Below are 24547 nucleotides of genomic sequence, written 5' to 3'. Positions count from 1 at the left end.
ATATGAAGCTTTTGTTTACAGCTCTGTGGGCCTCCAGTAGTTTTTTTGCTATACTTATTAATAATGTTTTGTTCCGTTTTTTCAAGCGTTCGTGCTGTTTTCTAGTTTTTTTGTTGCTTGGCCGTGTTAACTGGTGTCCGTCAGTTTAATTGTTTCTCTGTATTCCTTGTTGTCTGTTGATTATTTGTTTTACTAAGCCTTTTACTGCGGAAGTTTCTAGTTTTTTCACTTTTTATTGACTCCGCCTTTTGCTTGATGGTTGTAACTTTGTTCACAATTCTTGAACATTTGTCACGCTTTTTATTTCTACTTTTCTTCTTTTGACATTTGGCTTTTCTTTACGGCTTTGCACCTACCCTTTTTTCATCCATTATCCCTTATTCGGTTGGAGTCAACATGAGCCGATGTACATTTGTTCTGCAGCCGTTAAACTGCAGAAATTAAAATCTTAAGTTTCGGTCTATTATCGTGCCCTGTGGTTTATTAGGTGGCCTACCACGTGGTCTAGAGTGTATGGTATTATCGTGCTTGAGTTCACATAATAGACAGTTGGTAGTCAGCACCCACCCTGTGTTTGCGTGTTCTTTCGCCTTCGTCTGCTTAGCGCTGTTTTTTGCCATTTAGCCATGAATCAACTAGCCCAGGCAAGTATTGCTTCAAGGCACAATAAAGCCTCACTAAGAGAGCGTGTTAAGCAAAGGCACACGATGTTTTGAGTGGTACTCATTGCAGGTTTATTTGACGTATTATAAGAACTGCAGTGAGACGATGAAGTCAACGTTTTGACGAAATCTCGTCTGGTCAGATAGCTAGGTAATTATTAGTATCAAAAAAGGAAAACGCCGCAAAGGTATGGGTAAAAAAATGTAGACGTCTCGAGGCTTGTTCACTGAAAACTTTTTTTGAAGAGCGCTGCTGAAGAGGTTTCCAATAATCAGCCCAGGCATCCAGCTTACGCAGGCGGCAGATTGCATCGTTGCGATTAGGCGCGTACTTTTCATCGTCTGTATGAGCAGAGACTCGAGATCCTGGCGTGAAAGCCCGTTCCTCTCCTTGGCGATGACGGAAACCTCTTTCCAGCATATATCATGTCCAGATGATATGGCGTGCTCTGCAAGTCCACTGGAGCCGAACTTCTTGTTTTCGACGTGATTCACGTATTCCTCCAAGCACCTTTTAAAATTCCCTTTTGCGCCTAAGTAACCATGGTCGCATCTAACGCAGACAATCTTCTACACGACGCCGGGAAATTCTTCTTTTCTTAATTTGTCCTTCACGCTCACCAGCTCGTGTCAAAACTTGCTGGTTAGAACGTGGACAACATGAACGTTGTATGTACGGAGCATACGTCTCAGTGCTTCAACTATGCCCAGTACAAACGGCATGGCGACATGTGATTGGCAAGGCTACGGTCCGGGTTTTTTGGGCTCACAGAGCGACGCTGCACCTAGTCTGCAATGTTGTTGTTGTTGTTTTTTTTTTTTTTGGGGGGGGGGGGGGGTAGCCACAACTAGCCAACTTACGGGGTATTTGCGCTAGGTCTGAGAAATGATGCTCAGAACGTGAGCAGACTTTGCGGAATCGCTGAATTAATGAGGCCGCAAGGAAGTGATATGGAAGGTCGGGTTCACAGAGTTGAATGCAGGTACCTGCCCGTGTGGATGCTTTTCGTAAACACTCGGAATGAAGGGTTGTGGTTACCTCGTTCATCTAAAGCGTCCAAAAAAGCGGACGCTTGGCAACCTCCTCCTCTACAGTGAACTTAATGGCCTCTTCTATACTGTTACAGAGACTGCAAAAGGGAGCATTGCGTATAATAAAAAATCACGTGTCTTCCAACTGCAGCGACAATAATTTATTTCTAGAAAATTGAGTACTTTCATTGGAATCCATGCTTAAATACAAAATCTGTGTATTGGTAAATAACATCATTAATACTAGTATTCCTTTGCCACTTGGTATTTTCTTGTTACCATCTCGCAATACAAGACACGCATTAAATGGCAATTTCAACCTCCCTGCCTGCCACAATGTGTACGGAGAACGTTTAGTGCAATTTTCTGGAGCAAAACATTGGAACACGTTGCCTATTGATGTGAAACTTGCAGTTACCTTTAAAATGAGTTGCAAAATGTTCTTTATTAACAGCCAAGAAGAGTTATGAACCCCTCCCCGTCCTCCCCCCCCCCTTTTTTTGTGTGCGCTTGCGTTTTGTATTCGCTGCCTATGAATTGTTTGCTGAAATGTATTTTCCTCCGTGCGTGTTGATTCTTTTTGTTTGTTTGTTTTAGCCCTTTTTTGTGTTTCTATGTGCTCATTATGGCACATACAAGTGCCAAGTGGCACATACAAGTGCCAGATCAAGTATATTCTGTACTGGACCGTCTACTAGCCCCGCGGCTATCGGTCCAAATATTCTTTATGTATTTCGTTTCATACAAATAAAGATCACTTTGATTGATTGATTGATCGATTGATTGATTGATTGATTGATTGATTGATTGATTGATTGATTGATTGATTGATTGATTGATTGATTGATTGATTGATTGATTGATTGCTTGATTGATTGATTGATTGATGAGGTGCTTCGTGAAGGCGGTCAGTATGTCCTTCTTGATTACACAAAAGCAGTCATCATTATATCGCAAGGAGATTTTTGGCCGGCTTTGAAAAGAAGCCAGAGCCCGGCTTTCTATTCCTTCCATTGTCAGATTAGCTGTATTGACAGAAATGGAAGCACCCATAGCAATTCCCTGTACCTTGTTTGTAGAATGTGCCTCAAACGAAGTATATGTTTTCGAGGTAAAAATTAAGCAGCCTGAGTAGGCCCTGTGCCTCGAAAGGTCTCCTCTCACTGAGCTTCTCGCCGTTCTCAAGTGCAATCACGCACACCTCTACCGTCAAGTTCACTGAAGCGCTTGAGAAGAAAGAATTGACTTCGAAAGTCACTAAGATGTCATCGTCCGCCGCAAGGTCATGCACCTTTCCAATAAACTCGTACGAGTTCCGTGTAAAAATGGACCTTTTCCAACTACCGGTGCGAAGACACGATGGTGGTAGCCTGACAGTTGGTACAGAGGTAAACAGGTGAAATTCACTATTGGTCGCATAGGGACTCCCTCCTTTTGGATTTGTGGTAGGCCGTACAAGGCAGGTGGTTACCCGTTATGGCAGAGGGGCCTGTAGTATAGAGACTTGTGCTTTGGAGGCACACGGCGAAAAAAGGGGACGGGAAGTTTTAACCGATTCACGGAGCTGCTATAGGTGCTTTCATTTCGATCGTTACCTCAAACCTCACCATAGAAGCCATATAAAACCTGGCTCTGGCTTTTACAAACCCAGTCAAAACTCTTCTTGAGATATATTGATGACTGTTTTTGCGCCATCAAGAAGGCCGCACAGACCACCTTCACGAAGTACTTCAACAGTATGAAACAGACGATCAAGTTCACTGTCTTGGAGGAGGTTGCCAAGCCTTTGGCGCTTTTGGACGTTTTAGTGGAACGAGATGGCCACAACCTTTCATTGCGAGTCTTTAAGAAGAGCACCCACACCGTTAGGTACCTGCATTTAGCTCCGTCAACCCGACCTGCCATAAGCGCGCCGTTGCGGCCTCATTAATTCAGCGATCCCGCAAAGTCTGCTTACGACCTGAGGACCATGGATCCGACTCAAGTACGCCGTTAGTTGAACAGCTGTGGGTACCTCTCCCCCCTCCCCCTCAAACAACATTTGTGGACTCCGTGAAGCGCCACTCTGTGCAAGCGAAACACCCGGACTGTAGCAACTGCCATTCACGTGTCGCCCTTCCGTATGCACCAGGCATACATGAATCATGGAACGTGTGCTGCTTACATGCACGTTCACGTTGCCCACATTCCTACCCGCAAGTTATGATAAGAGCTGGTCAGTGTGAAAGAAAAACTCGGAAAAAAAGAATTTCCCGCCGTCATGTAAAAGATTCCCTGCGCTGGATGCGACCATGTTTACTTAGACAGACGCGGGAATTTCAAAAGCCGCTTGAAGGAACACATGAAGGACGTCGAAAACAAGAAAGTCGGTTTCAGAGTATGCCGAATCAACTGGATATGATAGCTGCTGGGAAAAATCTGCCGTCATCGACAAGGAGAGGAACAGGCTTTCACGCCAGTACCTCGAGTCTCTGCTGACGCAGACGATGAAAGAGATGCTTAATCGCAACGATGGCAATATGCCGCCAGCGTATGTAAGATGCTTCGAACGATTATTGTAACATTCTTATAAGCAGCGCTCTTCCAGCTAAGATTTCAGTGAATAAGGCTTCCGCGGGGAAGTCGAGACGTCTAGATTTTTCGACCCTAACATTTGGCTGGCGTTTTCAAGTTTTCAGTACTAATAATGCAATGGGGAGAGCTGAGGATAGGAACTAATGAGGAATTTGTTGTATGCGGCGGTAGCCTGACACCTTTCCGACATTTTAATCAAATACAGCATCAGGGCGTAGCATAGAACAATTCGTCTTGCAGGCCAGCCACATAGTAGAAAAAGGAGCACTTGTCAAAATAATAAAAACGAACATTCACTTTTCGGTGCCCGTACTGGTCCCTTTTTGACATGAACGCAGAAGGCGAAGAAACTGGCTTATGTGTGGCTTAGGTGGCGTAATCAGCATCGTAAGTCTCGGGAAGTGTGCCCTTCGTCCGGTCTAAAACTTGTGTCGCCGTTTAAATGTGCAGTGACGCAAGAACTAGTCGAATTGACAGATTCGTTTCTAGTGACTGAGACGCTGCAGGGAATCGATGCTATGCTTCGCAGTGTCACCATGTTACGTTAGGTTGTTTTCTTCTCTGCAGTCACTAGCGACATCATTCAGGTGGTGCTTCAAACGCGTCACAAAAATGCCTGATTCGCCAGTAAATGCAGCTCTGCAATCATTCCACGGAGTGTTGTAAAGACCTCCTGGATATCGGATCAGTTCGGTAGGGCCTTAACTTGCACAAAATTTGCTTTAGCCTGTTTGATGGCGCGTGGCGGACATGTACGCTGTATTCCTAACTATTCTTGCTGCTGCCTCGCTGACCCCTAGAGCGTACAGGATGCTTACACACTTGCTTTTCTCAGTGACCTCTTGTTCCGAGTTTTAACCTAAGTAGCGTTGTTCGGCGGTCTTGAGCATCTCCTGCAGTACCCGTTGTCATAAAGGTCCTGCCACATAATCTGTAGCTCAGCGCCGAGTTTCTTGGGGCTTGAGCACAGGCGGACAGCATGGGTTAAAAGTGAGGGGGCAACACAGCACTTATATCCGACAGGGTGCCTTAAATGAAAGCTCAGATACCAATCATTGCTAGCAGGGTATCGAACACCGAGGTTGTCATTCCTTTGGGTGTTCTTTGAATACGCGCGTCCGGGAATGGAATGGTGTCATTACTTTCTTAATCTGTGATGAGTTGTATGGCCGGTTGGAAGGTGTTTAGGTGGTCGAGGAACTGGCTTGCATTCGGCAGGCGGATCTCACAAAAACAGACATAAAATAAAGGAGGAACAGTTTTGTGGTGGAATTAATAAGCACAGAGCTTCTGCTTCAAGATATTATAAAGCAATGTTCGCCCACACCATCGAGACCGATGCACCCATGACGGTACCAAACATTGCTTGAATTGCTGCTGCCAGAAAACGAAGTATGCATTTCGCAAGCAAAAGGCTAGCGACGACAAAGGTCGCCCACTCGAACCTTGATCCATGAAGAGAGCAAGGCGTTGTTTCCCTTGAAGTATTTGCAGCAAAAAATTGCTCAGTGGACTGGGACTGGCGTGAGCATTGACTTCATGTCAACAGCGACTTTCATGTTGCCGTCGTCAATAGTGTCGCCCTTTAGTCCCTGACTGAGGTGCAAGGAGTCCTTCAGAAAGGTATGTGTTCTTCCAGCCAGGGAACAAAGCACTTGATGAAAAGGCAAATAGCCGGATAACGCGCGCAGTGGAGATCGCGTTAGGTCTACGATAAGACGCAGTGCTACGTCCGAGATGCTTGTTCTCCTGAGGGATGAACTTGAAGACGTCTGCAGGTAACCTTTGAACTACGGTCTCTACATTCTTTCTATGGGCCATGGTTTCCTTTTACGTATGTCACCTCATTGTAACCTAAACAATATCCCATAGCTGTTTACAAGATGCCGTGTAGCAATTGCATAGCTAAATATACCGGCAAGGTAGGCAGTTTCATCAGGCCTTTGAAGCAGCGTCCGAATATCGTCGTCAACAGACGCACGAAAGAAAACGCTTTTGTGGAACATTGAGACACTGCGAAGCATAGCATCGATTAGTACAACGCCTCAGCCATCGCGACGCAAGAGAAAGAAGCCGTTAACTATATTTTATCTTTGCTGATAGAAACCCCATTTACTATATTTATCAGTTATTTCTGAAGTAATTTATTTCCACAAAACTCACGCCAACGTCAAGCAACAACGTGTACAGAAGAAATGCGACGAAGTGTGCTTACCTCTTGCAGTCATACAGCCGTTCTACAGCATTCACACCTCTGCTTATCACAGCCGTGTTACGTTCCCGAGACAAAGTGCATGAAGAATTCCAGGTCTTCTTGCTGCACACTCTCAGGGCTGGCGCATATCTGGAATAATAACAGGCACGCTAGATTTACTTGCTCGTAAGGTAGGTGGCGCTCATGGTAAAAGGCATCTTCTCTGTTGGTGTAGAGAGGAAGCTGTTAACTCGATCACAGCAACAAGGAATACCAACCATAATTTTATGCTGTTCTAAAGAACGCTCGGAAGACAAAAGATTCTGCATTCCAGACTGATATTGTAACGATGTGCGGTATCGAGAACATAAAGACGTCCTGAGCTGGCGTGGTGAACAACGACGACGCTGAAGCTAGGTTTGTTTGGTTCTGGCAGTGTGTTTCTCACGGCTAACAGCTGTGGTTACCTTCGTTTACGTAACAATATTATTGGCTTTTTCACTAGCCCGCTCGTGCAGTATTTAATACTGCAATAACGTTTGCGAAGAAAGCAAGGCCCATTTCAAAATGCCTAGAATATAAATGAACTGAAACAGAAAACAGCTCGCCTTTGCCACTCGAGGGGGCAGACAGGCTACGCGGTCAAATTTGCTACTCCGATGCGTCGCCAGCATATGTCTTATCACAGAGAGACCCTCGTGCAAATTTCCACGTTGTGAGTCTCATAATTCATGTTTCCGATATTGTTTATATGAACAGCATACGAAACGAACGGAGTGGATGTGACCTATGTGGACTAGGTGCATAGAAATATGGAGACTATATGGAAAGGATTAGAAAACCATTAAATAATATAATGAAAGCAAATACATTGACGCATATTTTTTATATCATATCGAATCTATGTTCTCATATTTTCCTATGATTCGCTAATATGAAAAATGTCAGCAGGAGATGCATAATTCATGTGCCAACGGGCTTACTTCGTTTGACTGTCGGCTCGATATAAGAAACATTCATCGCCTGCATGGCGGCACAGACCATGACAGTTCTTTGGGTTTTTGTTTTTACAAATAGGTGTGCCATTTCCGCATAGCTGTTTTTCTTGGCACTATTTTGCGCCTCTCAATCCTAGGAAACCTTTCTAAACTCACAGCAGCATTTGACATCATAGATATTTCAGCTCTCCATTCTTTGTCGGAAGGTGATGATAATTGTAATGTCACTCGCTGCACTCTTTCTTTTCTTGTACTCTGGGTCCTGTATGTGTGATAGTAGCTGTAGCCCTATCAATTCATGTGCCTTTTATCATCTCTTATTACGTTATCAACAAAAAACGCTCTATCAAATAAATGCGCAAGCAGCCTTAAATTCCTATGTCCGATTTAATTTATCGGCCGTTTTTAAGCAACGAGCCACTCCATACTCTTTCTCAAATAACATTTTACGCTGAGAATATTTGGTTTGTTGATGGGTTTTAACTTCACACTATAGCTCAAACTATGAGGAATGCCTTTGCGGATTACTCTTAGTATTTTTAGCGCGCCTATGCTTTTATCTCTCAAATAAACTCGCACAGCACACGAGCACCAGGTGTTTGGACGCCATTGAAACGCCGTCACTGAGATCAGCTTCCACCCAGGATTGACAGTCGTATCGCTTAGTAATCAGTCGTGCGCCCTAACCAGTAGTGAGTCACCGCGACATGTATGTTAAAAATATAAGATAATATAAAAATAAATCATAAATATAAAATAATTGAATACATGATGATCGTTTCGATTCCCAGTATTTTACCTTTAATAGAGTTGTCAATCTTACATCTCCTTCCTTGTCACCAGCTTTGGCCACCGATGGCAAACATTCTTTCAGTTCAGCTATGCCAGATTAGTTCACGTTGTACCTACTGCGACGGTTTTTAAGCCAGCACTCCGAATCTAACAAACGTAGCCATGAACACAGTAGTTTATTAAGGTGAAAGTCTCATATGGGCCATAAGGAGCAGAACCTGGCGTTGTTGACAGCAAAGCCTCAGGCTGGTCAAGTGTCGCGATTCGGATTCAAGTGTTTCGTTTACTGGCCGCGATGGCCAGGAAGATTGGGCCACGCCACTCAAGGTGAGCTGCACAGGACGCGACGGACGCTGCCGACGGTCTAAGTAGCAGCGCGCCTTCTTTTACAGTTCAGGGAACCGTCAGCGCTTCAACTGTCAAATCCACAAGCAGCAGCTCGTGACGGCTTAAAAGGTTGAATAGTGAGCGCGCTGGTCTCTCGCCTCTAATGTGCCGTGGCGCGAGGGGGTGAAGAGGGGACACCGCCACCGGAACAAAGGCGCCACTCAATCTAGATGGTGTTCAGATTTATCCGACGGCGAGGCCTCCACTCAATGCGCCGATGCCTTGCGGCGCAGTGCAGGGGCTTGTCAAAGGACTTCAGGCGCTCGCCAACACCAGCTGGGCTCCCGTCCTAGACCGCTTCAGGAACTGCTCGAACCGCGGCTAGAAGACCGATCATAACAGCTCGCTCGCCGCCCGCAGAGGTCTCGAAAGGGGTCACATCTCCTCGGTGTCCCCTGAAGAGGCCGTATCAGGTACGCTGGTCTCCGGTTCCCGATTCTGTTTAGAAGTGGGATGTCTGCAGGCCGAAGGTCTCAAGTAGGGAATCAGTGATGAGTTCGGCGCAGTACCCTGACTACGGCAAGGCATAACACTACCTTCTCCTGAGCCATACCAGGCAGCTAAACAGCAAGCCCTAAATAGGCTAGAAGAGACAGAAATTAGCTTTCTCCTGCACTTCTCTGCAGGAGAAAGCTAATTTCTGTCTCTTCTAGCCTATTTAGGGCTTGCTGTTTAGCTGCCTGGTATGGCTCAGGAGAAGGTAGTGTTATGCCTTGCCGTAGTCAGGGTACTGCGCCGAACTCATCACTGATTCCCTACTTGAGACCTTCGGCCTGCAGACATCCCACTTCTAAACAGAATCGGGAACCGGAGACCAGCGTACCTGATACGGCCTCTTCAGGGGACACCGAGGAAATGTGACCCCTTTCGAGACCTCTGCGGGCGGCGAGCGAGCTGTTATGATCGGTCTTCTAGCCGCGGTTCGAGCAGTTCCTGCACTTTCTCCTGCACTTCTCTGTGCCCCGCCGGGGTGGTGCAGTGGTAAGACGCCCGACTACTGTGCCGGAGTTCCCGGGTTCGAACCCGACCGCGGCGGCTGCGTTTCGATGGAGGCGAAACGAAGAGGCGTCGTGTGCTGTGCGATGTCAGCGCACGTTAAAGATCCCCAGGTGGTCGAAATTACTCCGTAGCCCTCCACTACGGCTCCTCTTTCTCTCTTTCCACTTTCATTCCCACCCTCCTCCCTTCCCTTACGGCGCGGTTCGGGTGTCCACAGAGCAAGTGTGACAGTTACTGCGCCTTTCCCTTCCTGTGAACCAATTTAACTTTTTAACTTCTCTGCAACGCCGTATAACCGCTGTCCTGAATGGTGAGACAGGTGACGTGCTTCCCCTTTAGCATCTTAAAACGCTTATTTTAAGCACCCCCGTTTAGATTTAGGGGTGCCTCTTAGCGCTCTTTCTCACAATGACGGGGTGTGGCTCTTTTCGTTAACCGGTAGAATATTCCCGTACGCTCTCCTCGAACGTTTTTCTCTCCAATACTTCAATGGCGTGACGCCTCAAAACTCGAAGAGTGTCATCACTCGCCTGTTCAGCCGCTATCGTATCCTCGTCTACACTCGTCATCTCGGGGAAGCCGTTCGAATGGAAAGCAATCGAGAGGATTCAAATTCTTTGTGCGAGTCACTAGGCGATGCGGGAGGAGTCTCATTCTCCGAAAGCAACTGTCTCTGTATCTACGCTAGCATTTCCCTTTCACGGAACATGTTTCTAAGCTTCAACTGAATGTTTTAAATGGTTCGCGGTTTCGCGGGTTTCAAAACGCGTAAGTGCATGCACCAGCCGTTCTCATAGCTCAGTCCATTCAGCCTCAGAATGGTTAGAATGAGGTAAGGAAACTGCTCTGATAAGGAGACCGACACAGCCACCTCTTTGTGCAAACGCGAAAGCAACCCTCAGTTGTGACGCGGGCGCCCATCTGTCTGATCCGCACGCACTAACATGACACTGCTACCACCCCACAGCACCTTGTCACCCTTATCCAGTGCTACATGGCGACAATTGCAGACGGATTGTTTCATTTCCCCTACCGTCTCTCATGCCTTCACCCTGCCTTGCCCCCTCACTGCGACACCTGTGGCGAGCCCAAATCCTGACTTTTCCACTACCTGGTTCCTTTCCCCCAGGCAGTGCCCCCCATCCCCCATCCCACCTTTTCTTCCTGGGAGGCTGCTTTGCGGACAGCTCAACCCGCCGGTCAGAAATGACTGGTAGATCGGGCTCTATGTGAAGCAAAAGCCCGTGGATTCCTGGACTAGTAGGGGACCACCCTGGAAGACTTTTTGCTTTTTTTTATTAAATAAAGTTGTTTCCCTCCATCCATCCAGGCGAAATTCTGAGCTGAAACAAGTGCAGGGTGCAATGAATCCACAGTGCGGCAGAGTCACACAGAACTTGACACTAGCGTTACTTTCATCTCGCGCATGTGCAGGTTCAGCAAGCTCATGTATTCCGCGTCGACGGTGGTGAGCGAGGAAGGTATACCTTCAACCTTAGACACCGGCTCGAGATGTGCCCGAAATCGTTACAGCGCAAACAGCTAGACTACCAATTTTCACTTCGCAAACGTTTTAGAAAGTTCGTTCTCCCTGTCTTCTTCGTCAAAATCGTTTCTTACGGCTGCGCCGAATTGACGGTCCTCCTCGCGTTTTTCTTTCTCCGCACGCTTGACGGGTAATCGGTTCTAATCCCGCGATGGGTGCTTCATGAAATCATTGTGGTGCTCTGGGACTGCCCGCAAGTTCTCTTTTCCTGCGTCGCTTGACCTGAAATTATTCTGTGAGCTCAGCGGTGCATCGAATGTTTCGTTTCGAGTCTCTGTTGCACTCACATCAGCATTTCCTTATTGAGACTGTTGTAAAACTGTTCTAGACAGATGTCCTCTACAACATTCTTCCGGTCACCACAGATATTGGCGGCTCTGAGCCATCCGATAAAATTTGCCTTCAGATTGTAAGCAAACTCCGGAAAAAAAGCTCAGAAAGTCGTTTTCCAGCTTTCCTGAACTACTGGCGGCAGGCTGAGGCCGAGAGACGGTACTTCTTAAGCAATATTGCCTTTACTTTCTCGTAATCGTCCGCCTTTTCTTTACAGTAAGCCGAGCAAGCCCATCGGCCGCCTCACAAGGTAAAACTATCAAGAGGTTTTGGGGCCAGGTGAAACAAAGAATTTCGTTCACCTCACATATGCACAGTTATAGCTAAAGAAGGCTCACTTCTAAAAACGATAGCTCGAAGTGGGCCTTCTTTCACTTTAAATGCGCCTGTGGTCGCGCCTTTTTTTTTTTGGGGGGGGGGGGGGGGGGGGCTTGTTTTCATGTTCGTTTGCTTCTTACTCATCTTGGTTTGTTTCTGCCTTGGGTTGATTGTTCTGGAATGGCCACTATATCCTAGGAGTTATATGGTTTTGACCCAGTGACGCGGCAACCTTTATTTCTGGAGTGGCAATTCAGACCCTCCTGTTTAAGGTTTTTACCCTGTGGCGCGCAAGGTTTCAAGATTTTAACTTTGTGTTGCGACTAGATCTGATTACCCGCTCTTGCTTTCCACACCTCCTCCTTGTTTTCCTTTCCTTCATTCACGTGTTAGTATGCGCCTGTTTTGCTCAAATAGCGCTGAGTTCTTATACCCCTGTTACACGGGCGTTTTCAACGGCAGTTCAGTTGAGCGTCAGATGAACGCCGTAACGGCCATGGAAACGAAACGGTGGTGGCTACGCTCACACGGCACTTTCCATCTTCGGTCGGTTCACTTCGATCTGGTATAACAGCGCTGTCATCCTTGCGTGCACGGGCGCATTGTGTTTCAGTGCTCGCAGTTCGACAAGGCGATCCTGCCACAAGTTGATAAGTAAATGCGTAAATGGCGCTGTCCAGGCAAAGCGTTTTTGCGCTGGAGCACTCGCCTGCAGCGGAGACACGTTGCTGCTGGGGGCTGCCATCTTGCCTACTTCACGACGAAACGGACGGAAACGGCGGGGGAACGGAGACCGGCGAGCTCCGTTGGTGTCAATCGCCGTTGGATTTCCAACGTCCCTCGCGTTGCCGTGTAACTCCGCCTAACGGCCGTTAAGCCCAACCGACGTTTTCCTTAATGGCCGTTAAAGTGCCCGTGTAACAGGGGTCTTAGTCAGCGTTGTGTAAATTAATTATTGCTTACTGTGTAGCGTCTTTTTCGTCGGTTGTATTGTCACGTAGTGGGGACAGTCCCAGTAGCCACGAATGAAAACACTGGCGTTGTAGTTGAATGAAACTCATTATTCGGCTGACTTGCACCCTCAAAAGAACTAAGAGAATTGGAGACGGCTTCAACAACAAATGTGCTCGTCGGTCGTCGAAATAAGAATGCCCGTTGCACTGGTCACCGTTTAATTTAAAAGCGGCAAAGAAGCATCTAGATAAAACCGCAAACAGTGACTAGCATAACTTGAAACATTGTAGAAATACAAGCGCGTGGCTGAAATCCTTCGAGACACACTTCGGCGCATCTTGCGCGGCAAAGAAATTGATAAAGGAGCGTCTTGCGACAACGAACACGAACAAAAAAAAAGAATACAAAATTGATCTGCGTGCCAGAGTCGGAATGATAAGGCTGCATGCCAGCGGTGGTCCAGAAAAGAACAAAAGAACTTTGAATGCTTTCCGGCAGTATTTACCACGCATAATGAATCAACTAGCTCAGAAACAAGTCCTTATACACAACACGATGTCCATTTGGTGACTAACAACGTTTTCGCACCATATATCATTCTCTCTAATAGTATCACCAGAGAAGCAGAAATAACACAACCAAGCCTGGCAGCATGGCAGATCCAACAACTGCAAAAGCCACAGGAAGCACAACTAGCAGTGCTCACTGGTATTAGCAGGGCTGTAAACGGTTAATGATGTATTAAAAATGACATGTAAGACTTGTTCTACTTTTCACGTATATTATTTCATTTATCGAGCTTAACATTCCTATGAGATGAAGGCTATGAGAAATGCAACAATGAAAGGCTCCAGAAATGTTGACCACCTGCGGTTCTGTAACGTAGGCGTGTAGAGCAGAGTACACGGATACCTTTCTTTTCGCCTCCACCGTAAAGCGGCCGCTACCACCGGTTTTTAAGCAGCGCCTCAGACTTCAGCAGTCAAAAACCCTAACCATTCAGTCACTGGTGAGTTGTTTTTCAATAAAAAAAGGCTTATTTGGCTTAATATATGCTGTCTTGTACTCATCGAACTCCCCACAAAAGACGTCTGTAAATGTAAACGGCACTGGGAGATGCACGAGGCCACCTCGCCATGTGCCACTCGCGGTAGGGGCTCCCCTAAAGACACTCACCTGCAGAAGTGTTCTTCGGGTGCTAGGTCAGAGGTACTCATGTCGCCGTAGTGTTCCTCCAGGCACACGCCCATCTTGGTCGGATCCGAGCAATTCTTGGAGACGATTAAATCTGCGAACAAATTCATGCTAAACGATCTTTTTTTTTTCTCAAGTTTGGAAGAGTTGCGGTGCGCGACACTTATCGACTAAGTGGGGTAACATCCACTTAAGATTTCTTGTAAATACTATGCGCAGAAAATTCTTTGCAGTATAACTAATGCATCAGCGTTATTATGTGACTATTGAACAAATGGGCTGAGATTTTATATTGTTTTGCAAATGTGCAGTTGTGAGCAAAACGGCATGCAAAGTTTTGCGGGAAAGCTGAATCGAAAAGCTATCTAGTGACCGCGACGGCGAAACATGCATGAGGATAAAAGGGGGCCCAGCCAGGATTGGCTCGATCCCAGATAGCTGTTGCCAGGTGGCGTTGCGATGCAGTTTTATTTGAAAATGATAAACAAATCTGTCGGGAGATAGTTGAGGCTTACTACACCGCTAAGGCTCAGGGCACGCCTGCGGCTAAAGCTGTCGGGGAACCTTGGCTGTAAGGAATTTGCCTTTTTGGATAACTCAATAGAACAGCAATGACTATCAAATTTTGCTTCCCTTTCACTGCTTTGTGATTTCTGAGCGCGCCTCTATGTTCAAGTTTTCGTTGCCTTCTTTATTACAATAAAATTTCTGTTGTTAGTCCAGCCTTGTCTTGTACGCATCTCTCTTATATGCTACGTCTTTTGTCTGGTTTTAACATGTAACCATATAACTCTGGGCAACTGTCATTCGGCAACAAGGTCCAGGCATTCACTCCTTTTCTTCTCCTCCGAGTAATTATTAGACGAGAGGGTTGATGTCAGCCTGCATGTAAAGATAGGTTGCATTTTTAGGAATGATCACTACCGTGTGAAATAGGATGAACAGGAGGATTGCGAGCAGAAGCATGTGAAGAGTATTATAATCAATGCAGGAATGATAAATGCCAGAACCTGCATTGATTAATAAGGTCGATGGCGGTGCGACTTTGCTTCAGGAACAACTCATTTTGATAAGATGAGAACAAAATACCATCTTTGGAGCATTAATGTCAACATGCTCAAAAAGGTTAATTAAAGTAACGTCCTATGAAATCCATATTATCTGCGTATATTCTCGAAGTCTACTTATGAGTGAATCGTGTGCAAATAGCTTGCTTTTTGGACTAGCTAGACATGAACAGCGTGCAGTGAGTCCTAGGTTCGGAAAAACCTTGTTTGTGACCAGGTGTATGAGAGTGTCCCAGAACAAGATGCAGTCACATAAACACTGAGGTAACTAAAACTGCCTACTCATTTAACTAGTTTGTTATCTATCAGGTAGCCAATGGAATGCGTGTCAGGGTATATAGAAACGTCCATATGGTTTCTTTATATATTAATCTCGAATAGCCGCGCTTGCCCAGCTTAAAGACACACTGAAAGGCAAACTGAAGTTGTCAGCTCTTAGAAGGCCGATAAAAAAGGGAAAAGCAATATCACCGTCACAGCCATTCTCGCAAGTAAAACCAAGATTACGTTCAAGCGAGGCTAGAGTCTAATATGGGTTATGGTTATGTATGTTAAATGTTATGTATGTTCAAAATACTGGAATATATATATAGTTGCTGCACAGTAACCATGGCCCTGCATAAGAAAGTAACAAAATTACTATAAACATAGTTGTTGGGAAAGAAGACACGGTCTCTCCAGTACACAGCTTGCTTAGAGGAGGACCACTTCCTGTGCTTCGTTACCTCTTCTAAAGTGCGGTTCCTTGCCCATGCTGCTGAACATTACCTTTGCTTTCTGCACAATAATTTCCAAGCCTCCCTTTCTGCTATTCCTGTCGATGTCATCAATCATTCCTTGCAGTTCATTGCCTGAGTTACTTAGCAAGGCAATGTCCTCAGTGAATCGCAGATTACTAAGGTATTCTCCATCAATCCTTATGCCTAACTGTTCCCATTCCAAGTCTCAATACATCCTCTAAGCAAGCTGTCAATAATAACGGGGAGATCCTGTCTTCCTGCCTGACACCTTTCTTTATGGGAATTTTGTTAAATTCCTCATGCAGAATTATAAATGCTGTGCAGCCAATATAGATATATTTCAGTACTTTTGTATACGGTTCGTCAACCCCCTGATTTTAAGTTGCCTGTATGACTACCATTGTTTCTACTGAGTCAACTACTTTTTCGTAATCAATGAATATGTATAAGGGCTGGTTATATTCTGAGCGTTTTTATATCAACTGGTTGACGGTACGGATATGATTGAAAGTGTTGTACCGTTTCCGAAAACCTACTTGCTTTTTCTCGGTTGAAGTCCAAGATTGCCCTAATTCTGTTAGCGGTTGCCTTAGTAAACATCTTATACATAACAGATAGCTTGATGGTCAGTAATGTTTCACATCCTTAGCGTCCTCTTATGAATTAGGATAATGTTCGCGTCATTCGATGATTCCGGTACCGTCGATTATACCAGGCATTGGGTATACAGGGTGGCCAGTTTTCCTAGCCCGATATTCTCCTGTCCTCCAACAAATCTGCAGTCCTCTCCAGCTCAATTCCCACTTTTGATAGTTTCTAAAGCTTTCATATCTCGTCCTTCGTCACTGCGGAACATCTGACTGCTTTTAACTATTGTCAAACTCATTTTTGTCCTGACTACTTTGGCTACTGCACAGATCATCGTAGAACTCCAAGGCTACTTTGACTATTTTGTCAAAATTCATTATCACCTTGACCGCCTTGTCCCTCAGAGCATACACCTCATTTTCCCCTATGTACAATTTCCTCTTCACAGCTTTAAGCCTACCCTCGTTCTTTAGAGCATGCTCAGTTTTGTTCATGTTATAATTCTTTATTTCTACCACTTTACGCTTGTTGGTTAGCCTTGATTTTTCTGCCTGTTCCAAACTTTCTTTAGGTTTCGCAGCTTTCATATTCTGGCCTTTCTTAATCAGATATTTCGTCTCCTTAGGCAGTTTAACAGTATTCTCTCTATCTTACCCTCAGATACCCGTTGACATACCTTGTGGGAACGATCTGCAATCATTCCCTTTAAAGGCGGCTTTCCCCTGCTGTCATTTTTCATCAGGAAATGGCCCCAGGGTCGGTGGTTAACAATAACTACTGACAGATGGCCCAAACCTCTCGGCAGCAGAAGCGCCACCGAGGGCATTGTCGCTGCGCCCGCGAGGAGAGACAGGGGTTTCGGCGTCGGGAACTCGACGCTAGCGGACTCACCCTCGCGGGACTCCGCAGCCGCCGGTGAGGTGGAATGCGAAGCCTCTCGGAACCTTTCCCGCCTGCTCGCCCTGTAGCCCCGTAGCGTATCTCCTGCCCTGGCGTGGGCGAAAACTTGAGTCGGACGACCCAGATTCATGAACGCATTTTATTGCTGGCATTGCTGTTATTGCAGGAAATCCTGACTGTTTCTTCTAAACACGTGCTTTTCCTCAGTTCCCACGAGCGTGACCTGCCGTGGTCGGCTTCCGCTCAATAGCGCACACGACCACGGGATGAGGTGGACTGTTTGGACAGTCAGCCGTCCATAAGCAGGGAGAACGCATTTATCCCCCTAATAAATCCCACATCTGGCGCCCAACGTGGGGACTCTTTTGAAGCGCAAGGCGACTGTTCGGTTCAAGGGATGTTCTTTGTTCGTGCTTGAATAGTGCCAGGCCTAGATTGAATTTTAATCAACACTGGTGGTAGATTCGAGTTCAGGTGAAGTTGTCTGATGATAACATGTTTATAGAGTTTGCCGAGACAGTTTATGAGAGAAATGGGGCATATTTTGTCTACGGAAAGGAGTTCTTTGGGCTTAAGAATGAAGTGGACTGCAGCGTGTTTCCAAGATGCTGGTAGTTCTCTGACTCCTGTATTGGATGTAGTATACAGTAAGTTGGGAGAGGGACGTATCATCGAGGTTTCGACGCAGTTTGTATTTAATTTGGTCCAGCTCGGGTGTGGTGATACGAGTGATATGTGCCAGCTTGACCCGTACTTCGACGGTGGTTATGTCTTCATCCAGCCGCGAGTTTTGTGGGGAGGGGATGGGGCGTGGAGGAGGGTTGGAGGGGCGAAATGTATCGCTGTGTGAGGTATTGGAGGATTTTTGTGCCTTGTACTGCATAGTGTATTAGGCGGTGCGTGTTGGTGGCTCTGTCGTTTGTTGGTGGTGGGTCGAGTAGGGTGCGGGGGATATGCCAAAGGTTTCGCGTGCCTATGGTTGCCTGAAGGCTGTCGCAGAGGTTTCGCCAGTTGGAGTTGGCCAGATTGGCTGTGTCATCTATGGCGTCGGTGATGATGTGTGCGATCCGCTGGAGGAGTTTTCTCTTCTGTCATTGTTTTTTCCATCTTTTAATGATATTTTACATTGCCTCCCAGAGATGCAGAATATGAAGATCAACTTGGGGTTATTGCGGAGTGTTTGGACGTGTTTGGTAGTGCGTTTGAGTGCAGACTCGAGCTTATCTACTCAGGCTTCAAATTTGAATCGCAGTCCTTGGGAGTGGCTGCCGCTAATTGCTTACCAAATTTGTTTCAATTTGTGAGTTGCTGGGTTTTGAAAGTGAACTGTTTGGTATCATGTTGCAGTTGAGTTTAGATAATTTAATGGTCGCTGCGCAGTGTCTCTGGTAGTACACTGTAGGAAAGGGGGGAGTGCATATTTGTGAGCATAAGGTCTGGGGTGGTGTCTCTGGTGATGCTAGTGCTGATTCGGGTCGAACGTTGGGGTCCGTGATGAGGGTAAGGGAGTGCGGCACGAAGGCATTGTACAGGCGTGTGCCATTGCGTGTAGTTTAAGGTATACCCAGGCGACGTGTTCGGCGTTGAAGTCACCTACTATGTGTGTATTTGTTCCAGATATGTGTTTGATGTCAGCCAGGAATGAGGGAATCCGTGGCCTCTATCTCCGGATGGGTCGTAAACGTTTGCTATGAAGAGGCTCGAGGTGTCTGGTCTAGGCGGGAGGATTTCAGTGAGCCTATGCTCGATGACTTGGTTGCTGGCGGTATAGTCGATGGCCGAGAGAGTATTTTGACGAGAATTGCAGTGCATGAAGATAGGAAGATGGTGTTGTATCTTTTCATGGTGGAGGCGGATCCTGTTTCCTGAAGGGCTATGACTTAAGAATTAGTTGCGTGGCTCTGAATCTTGAATTATAGTGTTGCCTTTTTCGGAAGCTGCATTGCAAGACTAATGCTGGAGGCGGCTGACTGGTTCGTCTTATTTTGTGCCAACTTCGTTTTGCGTGCGTTCCGTGCGCGGCTCATACTGATATCTGGCGTGGATCTTTATCGAGCATTCCTGCAAAATGAAGCACGATACTTTTCCCGCATGATAATTCGATGGGTGACCAGCGGCAGCACAAATGGCGCACTTTACGTTGGGGTCCTGGATGGAGCTCGGGCAAGCCGTCAAAGCGTGTGGCCCCAGACAACGGATGCAACGTGCCTTCGAAGGATCATTCCTCAGCTTGTACTTATTAAAAGCGCTGCCATACTGCGCACAAAATGTGCACAGAGGAACATGCGGGTCCTTGCAGTCCTAGACGGAAGTCCACCCGATAGTTACATGACACGCTGCGCATAGGCGGGCAAAAGCGAGGTGGTCAGTTTCAGCAACGTGACCGAACTGTCCATAGCGCTGAAGAAACGAGAGCTTGACCTTACAGGAAAAGGGGTCCTGTGAAGAGTGTGGTTCCGATTATTAAGTACCGGGAGGAGCTCCTCCGGTCTGATATCGGTATCCACTTCACTCACTCGAACATGCGAATTCCGCTGCTTAAGGATTCGGACGCTGACGGAGGTCCGCGTGGCCTCGATCCGCGAGATGGCGAAATTCAGACGATCGAAGCCCTCAGGGTCACTGAAGGCAACCATTACAGCGCGATAGGAAGCCCGGAGAGTAACAGCGACAATGCCCTTTGGGGTATAGATAGTTCGCCTTGTGCTGAGCCACCACCTCTATGTCGATGTGGTCCAAAGACGAAACAGAAGTCCATCCAATGTGGCTGTTGATGCGGGCAGGAATTTTCGGACGCAGGAGGCCAAAACGAGTCAAAGGTCTCATCAGGGGATGAGATGACTGCATCTCCCTGTAGATAAGATACTGAAGCGCCACTGATTGCAGCAGCAAATGTCACCCCAAAAGTCACCCCACCAACGCGCACTCGGAGGCACCCAGTTCATGCTCTCGCACAGCTAAAGAGGTACAAACCGTTTGTGAGTGATTCAGCTCGGTGACCGAACACGAGAAGTGCGCATTGTGACAGTACAGGGTACAGGCCAGAGCCAACAGGATTACCCTGGGTGATGAACCAATCTTGTTATCCTTGTGCAGAAAAGCCGCAACGATCTCTTGTCGACTCGTCGACCCTCGTGGCGTCAGTGTCCGTACCAAGCTGCAAGCGGTTGTGGAACAGAGACTCACCGCAGTTGACCGCGCCGGAAGGCCCAGAGTTCCCTACCGCTAAGAAATGTTAGGTTCCAAATTGGGACTGGCTGTGGAGGAGGCAAAGTCGGGCTCTGGAAGCGCACCACCAGATGCAAGAACCTCGGGGTGTTCCGAGGCGAGTTCTAACATGTCTGCGACCATGTTAGAAGCTGCCCGATTTAACGACGCGTCGCGCGGAGGCGGTGGGCCGCCTGGAAAAGTCTGTTCTGTCATGGCCAAACAAGCAGCCAAGTAGGCCCAACCTGTCAGGAGCCAGAGACCACAAATGCGAAAAAATCGATCTAAAAGCACAGACCGCCATGAAGGATCACATTTGGAGAGTCCCCTAGGTCTTACTGGGCACTATCTTGTAACATGGATGACAGGACACCCACAATTGATATCAAATCCGCAATGTACCTGCTTTTTGTCAGCACGTGCTTTTCTTTTGCTCCCAAGATCACGGCCCGCCGTGGTCGACTTACGCTTGCTAGCGCGCGCGACCACGCGGTGGGGTCGGCGTTCGGAGAGAGAGCCGCGGGTAAGCGGTAAGGACGCATTTATTCCCCATTAGAACCTCACACTATCAATAGATTGTCACGCGTAGGGCGAACAATTAGCAGCGTGAACGTATTTATCCCCTATTAAAGTCCCACATGTGCCGCCCAACGTGGAGACGCTTTTGGAACACTGGACGTCTGCTTGTTCAGCTCAAACGATGTTCTTTGTTCGGACATGAAAGTGCTAGGCCTAGAGAGAATTTTGAACGCTAGGCCCTGCAGGATACTTTCTTGTTTGGGAGGTGAATTCCGCTGCAGCATGTTTAAACTTTTCGACTTGTTCAGCGCGTTCTTCACGCTCCTTGGAGAACTGTCTTGAGTTTGAAAACTACGGGATTCACATCAAGAGAGCGCGAGGCGACGCGCTTGGAGGTAACGCCAAAACCTTTAGCGAGTATGGAAGGCGCATGGGTGGTCCGAGTTTTCCAACCTATATTTTATTTTCTGTCTCTTTGTGACCCGGGAGTCATGGCTCTAGCAGCCTAGTGGTCTAGGGCCAAGGGTGCCACGACGAGCTTGATTGTATTGCAGCTCGAAAGTTGGTGTTCCGACATTGTCCGGGACGGAGTGTGCCAACCGCAAATCTAATTCATGCGGTGAGCGGAGTAGGACCATTCCACAGATCTGACGTCTCGTCGCGGCTGTGTGCACTTAACCCTTGCCGGGCCTTTGTTTTGATGATGGTCTTTGTCAAAATGGTTGTTAGGCCTACTGCTTTCGAAACTTCCTGCGCCACATCAGATGCGAGAACCGCCCTGACAGCGGTTTATGAAAGCTGCAGGGCATTGCTGTCCACCTAATTTTTTCGTGTCCTCGCACTAACTGAGCAGCCTCGTTCAAATCAAGAAAGGGTTCTGTTCAATCGAGCTTTGCATTTACACAGCCCCGCGACACGTTTTATAGCGAGCTTTCTAAGGAGCAACGTGGCCCATGTGGCCACCGGGGCCCCCTGACGTGACATTCAATAAACTCATGCGAATATCGTTCTGGCAGCAATGCAGGTTCACTAGAGCCATCCAGGTTTGATGACCTGAGCACATTGTCTCAATGCCGCCTTCTGTGATGGAGGTGGATGGATTCTGTTCGGCGAATTCATCCAGGGCTGCCATGGCAAGACCAGTCAGCAGTCATATCTGGCTACTGCTACTCTGGCGTGAAGCGGCAAGCGTGCTGCCCTGCACGCAATTGCCTATTCCTGGGCGGCAGTTTTCTGCCTACTTCGCGTGCCCTGTGGACACGTGGTCCACTGGCCGGGATGCCTGGTGTTGCGCCATACCAGCACATGGCTCAACTCGATACCCTACTGGCATCTGGGGCCGTCTGCATCTCATTTCCAAGCAGTGGCGCTAACTCTACGGACTACAGGCCGAAGTTTTTATCGGGCCCCACTGCGCACCGGCCTGCAGACACAGAAGCCCGCAGGAAATTCCAGTCATCCTGAGGAGACCTTCACGCGCCGGCCCATCGTTGCAGTCTGCGTGGACGTGGTCGGTGTGGCCTGTCCTACAAGATCCTGCCGCAAGTGCAAGTTCTTCAAACCATCTTCATAGCATGTACTTACAGGCGCGTGGGACAATTTAAGGCTGCGGGGTTGTGGGCAGACATCTTCCTTCGTTTCCTTTGAAGTCGTCTTTCCCCGCACAAGCTATGGACAACAAATGCTACGTAACATACTTCCGCGATTATTGAACAATGTAGAGAGGGATGAAATTGATACATTCAATATTTCCCTATCATCAATGAAAATATATTTCATAACATAACAACCTATATAGGTTTCAAAACATTACTTTATTAACGTTAATTTTTCAATATATTGTCAGATGCATGTTGATTGACTTTTTTTTTCAGTGTATTGCCTGATGTACATTGTTGCCTTTTTATTGTTTCTTTTTTTTTGACGCTAGTAACCGCTTTATGTCCATTTGGTTTACTCTGCTGCTGTACAGGCCTTAAGCGGGCTGAGGAGTTCTCAAGCCGCAAACACGGCTTTTGTCTGGGCCTCCTTCCACTTCACGTCGTGCGAAGTTGACCAAAAGTACCGCAACCGGACTTGAGCACAGCTGGTTGAGTGGCGCCCTCCAAAAATAGGCGAGTAACCCCAAAAAAACGATTCTTCCCAATTGGGCGAAAGGTTGTTTCTAACCAAAATTGAATATGGTGACCTCCAAAATAATGGGTCCCTTCAAAGCTTGGCCCACCGGAACCCTAAACCTTACCTTCTACCGACTTTCACCAAAATTGATGTCAGATCAAGTTTTACTATGGCCACTAAATAGCTTCTTCTACATTTTAGATCAGCTGCCCAAGCAATTTGGTCCACCGGACCTCCCAAATTTGGCTTCGACCAAATTTAACCAAAATATGTGAAACCTAATGGCATTATACTCACCTAAGTTGTGGCGTCCAAATTTAGGTCGGCTACCACTAAAGTTTCTTATGCTTATGTAATCACCGCGCATGGGAGCAATGCAGCCTGTTAAAAGAAGAGGGGCAAAGCGCCTTGAGAATAGCGACAGCGCTGCGAGTTACTTATACGCGACACCTTAAGACTGCTCGACGGTGACGACGATATGATTATGAGGCCACTCACGGATGTGACACGGCCTTCATGGACCAAGTAAACATTTAATGCTTATATCTACTCTCGATTACGGATGAGGGCATAAATTAAAGCAGAACGCTTTCTAAAACGTCGGAATATCCATCGCCGTTAAACGATTGACTCCTGAGAATGTTGAACTTTGTGGTCGAATATTAGGGGGCACCACCGTTGTCACGCATATATAATAAGCACGGAAGTTCGTCGATGTATCACATATAGAATATTCCGATTACTCAGGCTTCGCTTTACTCTCATCGTTTTGTTACGCACGAACAGAGCTGTCTGGCGTATATGTATGTGACATAAAGCGTGCATCTGCTTCACGTGAGCCCTGCGGGGCAGCGACTCTGAGAACTTTTGAGTAAGCCTCTTAGGAGTAAACGCTAAAGTAAGCATTGAGAAGACAGCGTATCAGGTTCATGTTAGCAAACCCAACAGTCATTGAAACAAAAAACATTGCGCAATACAGACAACTTGGTCTTTTTTTTTCCACACTCATGGCAGTTTTTACCCTTTAGTTGTTGCGGTGGCTCGGCGATGTCATCAGCCGCACAAACATCTATGCTTGATACCGACACTCGCTTGTCGGCGGTCGGACATGCTATATGTAGTTATTCCAACCGCCTAACCTCTTAAGAGCATGGCATGTACGGCAAGAACTGAGGTCGTTGAAGTGCTGGCCGGCATTCTCCGTTCACTGCTAGATCTTTTTTGCCGAGCTAGGCTACAGGATCTATGTCTAGTCCAAAAGCGATGGCTCCCGCCTGCGGTAGGCTTAATTTGCATTTTTGTCTATGGGAACAGTGCGAGACAGAGCACACAATCCTCTCTTCTTTCCTGTCCGCTGTGTTTCGTGTTGTTTAAATAAAATGGCATACCAACTAGCTCGGCTTTCCGTATTACTCCAGTTTAGCT

General features: G+C 47.0%; 1 protein-coding gene across 2 annotated transcripts in view; it reads right to left on the bottom strand.

Moving 5' to 3' along the window:
• The window catches only part of LOC146177240 (uncharacterized), an 87266-nt gene that overhangs the window by 15424 nt on the left and 47295 nt on the right, over positions 1 to 24547 (bottom strand). For both annotated transcript variants that reach the window (XM_084580409.1, XM_084580410.1), the window contains exons 4-5: positions 13966 to 14077; positions 6484 to 6612 (exon numbers count right to left, since the gene is read on the bottom strand). In XM_084580409.1, the coding sequence (XP_084436535.1) occupies positions 6484 to 6612; positions 13966 to 14077 (241 nt within the window). The remainder of the gene's footprint in view (positions 1 to 6483; positions 6613 to 13965; positions 14078 to 24547) is intronic.

The sequence above is a fragment of the Amblyomma maculatum genome, chromosome 10 (genome assembly GCF_055883805.1).
Source record: "Amblyomma maculatum isolate TAMU_Amacu chromosome 10, ASM5588380v1, whole genome shotgun sequence".
NCBI classification, from domain to species: Eukaryota; Metazoa; Arthropoda; class Arachnida; order Ixodida; family Ixodidae; genus Amblyomma; species Amblyomma maculatum.
The sequence above is the reverse complement of the archived record's forward strand: the minus strand, read 5'-3'. Positions and strand labels throughout refer to the sequence as shown.